This window comes from Seriola lalandi, unplaced genomic scaffold (assembly GCF_002814215.2).
Source record: "Seriola lalandi dorsalis isolate HSWRI2012SDOR001 ecotype SW California unplaced genomic scaffold, Sedor1 jcf7180002054299, whole genome shotgun sequence".
Lineage (NCBI taxonomy): Eukaryota > Metazoa > Chordata > Actinopteri > Carangiformes > Carangidae > Seriola > Seriola lalandi.
Window position 1 is genome coordinate 151681 of NW_019524852.1, and position 9805 is coordinate 161485.

The window sequence follows — 9805 nt, forward strand, 5'->3', positions numbered from 1 at the left end:
CCCACCGCCAGCTCCCCCCGCCTCCTTTCCCTCTCGCGCCTCTCTGCGCGTGTGCCCGCCGGTGAAGGCGCGCGCACGGGAGGTGGCGGGGGGTTGTGCTCGCTCCTGCTCTCTCTGCTCTCTGACCCCAGTGGCAGCTCCGACTCACTGCACTCCGGCTCCCCCTCCGTCAGACCGAGGCTGCTCTCTCTCTCCCTCCCTGTTGTCTGTCAGTGTCTCTCGCCCTCCTCTCCGGCTCTCTCCCCTCGCTCTCTTGTCTGGTTTCTTGTCCACAGGAGCCAGCCGAGGTCCCGCCGGGTCGAAGGTTCTGCCCTACCCGCCCAGACTGCCGCAACCCCTGGACGGCCGCGTACGAACCTGCCCGCTCCGCTGCTGCTGCCGCATGGACCCACGTCCCTTCGCCGCCGCCGCCGCTGCTGCTGCTGCCGCCGCCGCCGCCGCCGCGTAGAGGGCGACCCCGACCCGACACTCTTTCTCCGGCCAGATAAAAAAACGCACAAAACAACCCCACACGACGAAGGTAGAGCAACCTTTCCGCTTTGCTTTGAGAACCGAGGAGAGAGAGAGGGAGGGAGGGGAGAAAGAGGGGAGACGGGGAGGAAAAAAAAAAAGAAATTCCTGACACAAAGCCGTCGGTTAAAAGGTGGCTTGTCATTTACGAGGAAGAGCAGGAGGTTAGCGCGGCGGTGCTGTGACACTGACCACCTTTGGGTGTTTCTTTATTATTCCAGGAGCAGAGTTCAGGATTGCACGGACCTTTCTTTTTTTTTGTGTGTGTGTGTACATTTCTGCAAAGCAGCAGTGTTAACAGCAAGCGGCGCATAGCACACATCGTGTATATGCATGGTATCAGAAAGGGTCAATTTATTCGCCTTTACCCCCTCCGCTTACCGGAGTGATATCTACTCGTGAAGTTAGCAATATAGCGTGTATAGGCGCTCTGTATATTCAACTACAGGACCGACAATGTGTGTGTGTGTGTGTGTGTGTGTAACCCCCCCTCCCCTCCTCCCGGGTTAAAGAAAAGCAGCACAGTGCGAAGCTACAGCGTGCATAATAAAAATCTACAGCCAGGGCAGGTTTAGCAGGCTAAGCTAGAGAGCTAGTTGCTGCTACTGTAGCCATAAGGTAGAGACAGACAGGCGAGCAAGGCGAGTTTCAGCAGCCCCGACACACACACATACACACACACACACACACACTGACTGCACACACCGAGGAAACTGTGAAGCATGCTGCACACAAATCCGTCCTCAGCTTTTCGGCCTACATGTACAACAAAAAAAAAAAAGAGCGCATTTTCCGGGCAGCAGCATCAACAGTAGTCCTACTTCAGGTTTAAGATTTTTTGCCTTGGGAGAAATGATTGCTGTGGTAAAGTGTGTGCAAGGCATTTGACAGGGGCAGCTTTTAACTGAAATGAAATAATTTCTTTGGAAAGGCCCAGGAAGATCTGCAAACTTGTCTCTTGCAAGGATTCATTGAAGTCGGGATAATGTCATTTTAACTTTGCAGTGTGTTGTGCAGATGCTTAAACTCAGTTTAAGCTGGGGGTTTTTTTTTTGTGTGCAGGAATTGAGTTTACCCACCTTTTTTTTTTTTTCTAGGCTGGCATAAATCTTTCTGACTTCAATTCTTAGCACACGTAGTAGGAAAAAGCATCCAGTTGACCCAGAAAACACAAATCAGTGTTTTTGTGAAAATAGGACAGTTTTTTTGTTTAAATTGAGGGCTTTTAAGATATTCAACAACTGGAGGTTACAGCTTCTTCTTCTTTTTTCTTTTTTTTTTTTCTACTCACCACTGCATCACAGGATTTAACCATTAAATCAACTCTGGAGCTGCTGATTTCCCTCCAAAAGAGATGATAGACATGTAAGATTGAGGGCAAAAATTTCCTCTTTTTTTTTTTTTTCTTCTTTTTTTTTCTCCTTCCTCTTGTGCTTGTGGCTGCATCAGGAGGTCTGGTATATAAAGCCTGTCAAGCCCACAGTGGCCACTTTACTATCAGTCAGGGAGGTCAGACAGGAGGGAAGCTCAGGGTGCAAGGGGAACACACAGCCAAGCCCGGTGAGTGAGCGAGCGAGTGAGCTTTGAATATGCAACACCGCACAGCATTTTAGCTGCTTTTCCTTCCAGGATTTTAGGAGTGAAAGTGTGTTTTTATTTATTTATTTATTTTACCTGATTTAGTAGTTATTGTACGGTTACGCAAAGGTGCTAAAGCAGTTCAGCTGGCAGATTAATTGTTGCTGGTTCATTTCAGAATTGGAGCACCAGGCCTGGAATAACAAAAGCAGATCTTTGTTTTATTTTTTTTTGTATGTTTTCGGGGTAATTGTCAGCAGGGAAGCAGACCTCGTTTTCATGCAAGCGTTGTGAAGAATTTTTCTTGTCTTATTGAAGGCTTTGCAACAATTTTAAACTCCAGCAGAGATTATACCTGCAGCTTTTCTTTCTCGGTGTATTTTATTTCAACAGGCTGATGCCTTAGAGGCCAATGCCTGCAGTCATTTTTACATTTGAATGTATTAGTTTGCATAAAAACCAACCAGGGGACGAGCAGCAGAGCAGCAGTTAACAATGTGCCTTCCAGATTGTAAACTGTCGCTTTAACAGTCCAGTGTTTAGTTTTTTGGAAAGAATAGCTCTGTGCAAACTTCTAGCAAGCAATTTTTTTATTCTTTCTAATGAAATGCCATATTGTCTTGAAAAGGTAGAGTAAATCTGCTAATTGTTTTTAAGTTGCCTCACTGCATTTTTTCTAATTAGGATTTTGTGAAGAATGGTTTGATGAGGTGTTTCAGGAATTAGTTTCTTCCTAAGTCAAATCGAACAAATGTGTTTCTGTTTGTGCTCTCTGACGCCGAACAGGAAAACTGTAGTTACATATGTACAACACAGACGTATGTAAATGTTGTGATTACGAATCATTAGAGAACGATTCAGTTCCTTCTCTTGATGTGTGCTCTGTGTGTGAGTCGTTGTAGCTCACCTAATGTTAGTTTAGATGCTCGTGCATTTAACCTTTTGAACAATTTAAATGTGTAGAAATGTATTCTGGGAGGTTTTCTAATTTCTTGTTACATGAGAGACTACCCAACCAGTGCATTCACAAGTATGCGCGTACCTTGTGGTGGTGTTTTAAAGCAGCTGATGTATGTGTGTGTGTGTGTGTGTGTCTCTGTGCTCCTGTCGGTGCAGACTGCAGCGTGTCGTGTTCGAGTCGGTCGGCCGGGTCGCTGCTGCTGCTGCTGCTGCTGTTGCTGCTGGGAGACTTCCTGGGCTTCTTGGGCGGCTCTGAAGGATGACTGCTGCACGGCTCGCTGCTGAATCCTGGTGAACGAACGGCGTCTCATGTCCAAACGGTGGAAGGATGGCTCATGGCAAAGTGACCATCACGGTGGACGAGTACAGCTCCAACCCCACACAGGCCTTCACACACTACAACATCAACCAGAGCCGCTTCCAACCTCCACATGTCCACATGTAAGTGCACGCAGTTTCATACACACACTGACACACACTGGGACACGCTTTAGATCATCTGCCATGAGTTAGTAAACTAACATGCTTATGCAAAATTACCTGCAAAAGCAAATTCATATGCGTCATCCTGCGTATTTTCAGTCTTAAATCCCATATATGAGAGATGTAACTTTTAAAGAGTAAACTCATCCAAGTCTTCTTTGTCCTAATTTATTTATTTTATGATAATTTTATTTCACTTTTACATTTAGCTGTTGTCAGGCTGGTTTTGTATGAAGTTTCAACCACATTTATGAATAATATGTAATCGACAAACTGAAAAAAAAAGCTGATATTCAGACATTTTAAGGTGCAACAGGAAGCCAATCAGGAGCCTCTTTGATGCAGAGACTTTGTTTATACTTTGATTTAATTGGCTCAAGCTCAGAGAGTGTACGTTGGCCCTTGAGTACAAACTTTGAGAATAGGCAGACCAAAAACAGTTTGAACTGCGCTGTGTAACGTTTAGGGAAATTAAATATGACTGTTTAAAGAAGTTTGTAGGGAGTGTGGCAGGTGAAACATGTTGCTTGACAATCATGCAGTGTTTGCACAAACACGCTCATGCACTGAAAACAAAATGCTTTCCTTGGTTCGCACAGATTTGATCAGAAGCTTTTCTGACTTTGTGGTTTCTCCCTCCCTGTCGTGTGTCGCGGACAGCTCGCCACTGTCCGTTGTGGTCGTGCTATGAGACTGTTATCGTTTGTGCCATGTTGTCATTGCGGTGCATGAACACTTTTTTTCGCATTGGGGCGCTCTCTTTATTTATTTATAAGACCAGTTGCTTAGCGTTGCTCTTGTCTGATGTGGTTACGCTCTGACTCTCATTAGTGGGTCAGAGCGCTGTGACTCGTCAGCCCCCGCCACGCACACACTCATCAGAACGCTGTGTGTTTTATCTGTGGACAGATATTAACACAGAGCTGCAGCTCGCTTTGTGTCCTCTCCCAATTACAGCAGCTGTGAGCTTTTATAAAAGGTTTGTGACTGATTGTCGGTTTGTGCTGAAGACATTTCATTTTCAGTCAGAGCGACGTGTGAAAAGTTAACTTGCAGCAGGGACAGGAAGTGATTGAAGAGGAGCACCAGAGTGCTGCCTGCCTGCTGTTTCTATAGTCATCATAGAGGATTTGTTTGTCACTTCATTTCTTTTAGCTCTTCGGTTGAACTTTATTCTTTGTGGGTAATTGTGGTTTGATTTGGCTGTTTTTAGATGCGTGATTATTTTTTTGGGGAGAAAAGCAGTCACACACTCCTACTGCTTTGGCATTTTCTAAATTGCAGGTGCAACAAAATAAAGACAAATAAAATATTTCACCAAAATAATGAGATGATGAAGCATGTTGGAGCTGATTGCATAAACGAGAACAACTTGAGGTTTAAGTTGTACAAAGTAGCACACGAGAAGAGTCTGTGTAAGCACTGTGCATTAATTACACAAGTGCCATTGTAGTCTTTGTTAGAGATAGATCTGACAGTACAGTAAACACAACTCTGAAATCCCCGAGTCCTGACATATAATTTAATTGTTATGGGTAAAACCACAGTGAAGCTCGGAGCTTATTTCCATTGTTGTCATTGTTAAAAAAAAACAAAGTGGTGATATCACAGACTGTCAGGTGAGGCAGGTCTGCTTAGAAAAGATGCAAACAGTCTGATGATTGACCGCTTAGCGACCATTTCTTTACCACAAGTTTAAAACTTCTCTGTCAGTTGTTTGATCCTGAAACACATCAGCGGTTAATAAAAACATATCTTTGCCCACATAATGTTAACGTATCGGTTTTTGGATAATTACAGCATTTTCCAATCAGAGTGAAATTAGATATAGATTGACGGTAAGAAATCATCATGAGGGGAGTTTCTTTGGCTTCAATTCGTCCGTCAGGTTGCACGTGCGCTCGGCTCATTGTGTTGCATTTAGGCGGCAGGGAATTTGAGTCTGCACCAAGGTGAACCAAGATGGCAGCCGGCGCGGTCGACACTCTGAACTGGAGTTTGTTACATGATGTGTAAGAGAATGAGATAACACAGACACATGAACGCTGGATAAATCGGAGGAAAAGTTGGGCAGCAGTGCGAGATCTATGCAGACTGCAGAGCAAAAGTCGACCAGCCGCACTGCTTCACTCCGGGGACTGACAACATCTGGTAAACAAGTGGATGAGTTTTTTTGTTTTTACATATTGTTTACCTCAGACACTCGGATTCCCACAATTCTGTCTGGGTAATCACATTCATGTAAACAGGATTATTTTGGGGACATGGTCAAATTATGGAATCATGTAAACAGCTGAACGGGACTCTTACCTTCCTCCCGGTGTTGGCAGCGTTCACGTTATTGTGCCACTGTGTTGTTTTGGGATTCCTCAGCTGCGCCGCCTGCACGGCGAGAGTCGGCGCCTCGAATGTGGAAAATGAGACAAGGTCACCTCGCAGTTTGTGTTACGTCAGTCCGTTTTAATGGTTGACAAACACGGCAATAAATCAGGCCGAATGGTTCGGTATGAATCAAGGTAACCACATGCCAGACAGCACAGGGTTCATCTGAATAGATTCAAGTTTGATCTTTCTTTTTGTACATTGCAAATAATAGAGCAGCTTTGTAACGTATGACAGAATGACATCTGCAGGGTTCCAGTTTTGTTGAAATTTGACTGTTTATTTTTGGATGTATTATTTAATGCTGCTGTGACTGACAGGGACAGGTTTTGTGTTCAGCTCCCTGGAAAGTCTTAGTCTGGCTCATCTTGGCCTTTTGCACTGCAGTGTTGCTCCAGATGACCGTGAGTGAAGTTCAGCCAGAGAAGCAGCAGATTAACGTTGCATAAAAGGAACATCAAATAAAACTTCTTTGTGGAGAAAATGGAGAAACAAGCAAAGTGGGACCTACCTGGTGCTTGAGAGGGAAAACCCTGAAGAAAAGAAAAGTTTCTGTTAGTGGATCATCAGCTGTCGTCTGGAGACAGTTTCATTTTATTTCGGATGACGACAAACAAGAACAGATTGAGGCTGTAAAAAAAAGAGCTGTTTATTAGGTTTATTTAGTGAAAGGGACACATTAAGAGTCGGGCAGGAGGAGTGAAAACAACATGTAGCTTCTGCTGCTCTGAGAAACACAAACATCGACACTGTGTCTAAGGTGCAGAAATGCAGTTAAATTTCCTAAAAAACTGGAACAAATAATCTAAATGTTTGTAGATAATTAGCACTTTTTTTTTTTGCCTGTATCATGCAGTTTTTTTGTCCCCATTTTCACTGGTAGTATTTGGAGGTGAAGCCCCTGTAGGAAGGGGATGTGTTGAAGCTGCAGGGCCTCTCAGCAGATATGTGTTTGGATAAATACATTAGGCTGTTTCCTGGCTTCCACAGAGCCTGCAGTGTTTTACTCTGTCATTCTTAAACTCAGACTGGGAACTCCTGGATCACACACACACACACACACACACACACTCCTGTAAGCCCATCCCCCCACTATGTTTAAGTGCTTATAGAATACAAGCTCTGTTCTGGGAAAGTAAAGGCTTGTTTAGATTTGGGAGATAATGATCCGACTTGCTCTAGGTTCCTCTCTCACTGCATCCACAGTATTTGGACATAAATAAAGTTGTTGCTTTTCTGGAAGCAAAGAGAGAAAAAAAAAAAAAAATCAAATGAGAGGGTTGCCCGCCTATTGAAATACAATCCTTGCTCTAATGGTCGTTTCCCCCCCAGCCCCTCAACCCCCCCACTCTCAGACAGAATATTTAGATTTCTGTGATGGAGTACAGCAGCGCCTTTTGTGTTGCGTCGAAGGTATCGCTCTCCGAACCACATATGAAAACATGCATGTAGCGCCAGACACATTCGGACCGACACACACACACACACACACACACACACACACACACGTACACACACAGTGGCAGTTGCAAGCTAATGTGCAGGAACGTGACCCTGAAGTCAAAGTGGGCTTTCTTCAGAGCATGGGACGTCTCTCTGTGTCTGTAAGTGAGCGACAGACTCAATCCAGCCCTGTTTATGTCTGGTTTATTTTTCTGCGCCCGTCTGTGTTTTTTTTTTTTTTTCTTTTTCTTTTTCTTTTTTCAGCCCCCTCGTCGTCGTCTCGTGAAATGAAATGCTCAGCAACTTGGAACATATGCTTCGAGTTGGGACACTAATGGCTTCGAATCCAATTTGAGCAGGATCTGGGCCAGACATGGGGAAGGCCCAACACACAGATGCAGACAGACAAACTGACACAGAGCTGATGTGGAGATCTGGGAGTGTTTTTGAGACTTCTGTAAGCCCTTAAATAGTTAGAAAATTTACGCACTAAAGAATCTTAAAGTCTGTTATTGGACTCCAGAAAAAGGTTAGACTTAAATAATATTACAATATTTTGATTTAATATTTAATTTCCTGGGGTCAAGTAAAAATCCCAGCACTGCAACTACTGATTATTTTCATTATCAGTTACTCTGCTGAGTGTTTTTCATGTTGAGCCTTTAAACATGTCAGAAAATTGTGCAAAGAAATTTCTCACAGCCCAAGGTGATGTCTGCTGTCTAAAGCTGAATGATGCTCAGTCTGCAATGACAGAAGACAGAGAAAAAATTATGAAAACTGACGATTAATCAAATGTCAAAATGGCCTGCAGTTTATTCTTAATCGACTAATTGTTTCAGGACAAATTTTTGTAAAAAATAAAAGCAGTTATTTTAGCATTCTAGCCGACGTAAGGACAGAAGAGACATCCGAAACCGTAGCGCATTAGACTGCGCAGCGATGGTGATGTTTGTGGTTTATCTTGATCGCAGATGTGTTTGCATTTCTCACTCTGTGACTTAACTGCATTATGCCATTAACGCCTTTAGAGTGTTCATTTATTTAATTCCCAAGGAATGTGCGCACCATGCGATCCACACCAACGAAAACCATGTTAGTGGAGGAAGTCGGGTTTCCCGCTCCTGCCAGGGTCAGCGATGGCAGACATGTTTGTGGCATTAGAGGTGTACTGTGATTTAACAGTGTCCATACAGGAGGGTGATCATACTAAATTATCAAAATCCTGCTTCATATTCCTGAACTCTGCAGACGATGTGGGGATTTTTCTTTTTGGAAACCTCATTTAAGTATTTTTGTGTTGATGTGTGCGTGTGCTTCCCTGCATGAGTTTTGAATCACTCAAAGAAGAATGCTGGGATTTTTACGGAGAGACCAGAGAACCACATGGTCCACCAAGTTGTTGCCTGTTACTCGCTCGTTTTTCTTAAATAGCACCTACAATGGGACTCTGCTGCGTTAAGAGCTGTCGGAGCTTTTTTGAAAAGTCATTTTGTGAATTCAGACCTCGGTGTCTTCATCTGTCCTTTTTAGTTTCACAGTCGGCCTTGTTTTTGCCTCCTGCTTTGTTTTTGAATTTCATGTTTTAAATCCGTCTGAAGTTCAACTCTGAGTTTTGTCAACAGGGTGTTAAGAAGCACTAAATCCATCTTTGTAAGACGTACACCGCAGGACTAAATTTGATGTGTCCCATAGAGCTGGGAAATGTTTTGAAAAGTTTAAATGCCAATGTTGATAATGTATCTTAGTTTAGGGTTCAGTGCCAAAACAAAAGCTGTTACAACTCCTTACTTTCAGTACAGGACAGAAATGTACAGAAACTTAGCTGCATTGACCCAAAATCTATAATTATAATGACTGAATTTTTGTCTACAACCTAAATGTTTTGAGGAAGAGAAAACAGAGACACTTGAATATAATTAATAATATAATAAAACACAAATGTTCTGAATATGTTATATTTGTAAAAAGATGTGCATACATCATTTGTGGTGTTTTTTAAGTGTTAATAGTCAGTTTAAAGTTTAACCCGTGGTTAGTTTCACCAGCGGGCGCAAACTGGTAAAAAAGCGAGCAGCACTGTTGTTGTGGTTACCTGATTTAACAATGTGGTCACTAAGCAGCCAGTCAGAATGGAGCGTTGTCCATCTTCCATCCTATAATATCTTCTAACGGCTCCGTCAGCCTGTGATTCTCCACACAGGAGAGTCGGCTGTAAACACGGAGGAGATAACATACAGTGTTAAATGCTCGTTTCCTTTTTAGGTAGTTATTTATTCATCATTTAAACATAATTCACTTAAGACACCTGAGCTGTAATACATTAATGTTAATGCAGGGAAATGAAAATTCTTTCACCAGTCCCCCCCCCACCTACACAGACACACACACACACACACACACACACACACAAATAAAAATTCCACATTTAACAAACTCCTTCTCCTCC

The 9805-nt window shown here is 43.3% G+C and overlaps 1 protein-coding gene across 2 annotated transcripts in view; it reads left to right on the forward strand.

Moving 5' to 3' along the window:
• Positions 1-108: 108 nt before the first annotated feature.
• Positions 109-9805, forward strand: part of mpped2a (metallophosphoesterase domain containing 2a) — a 68214-nt gene continuing 58517 nt past the window's right edge. The window contains exons 1-2 of one of the 2 annotated variants that reach the window (XM_023406296.2): positions 109-520; positions 3205-3489. In XM_023406296.2, the coding sequence (XP_023262064.1) occupies positions 3377-3489 (113 nt within the window). In that variant the 5' untranslated portion in view covers positions 109-520; positions 3205-3376. Of the gene's footprint in view, positions 521-1995; positions 2071-3204; positions 3490-9805 lie in introns of those variants that run through there. The other variant, XM_023406297.2, reaches the window with a different exon arrangement.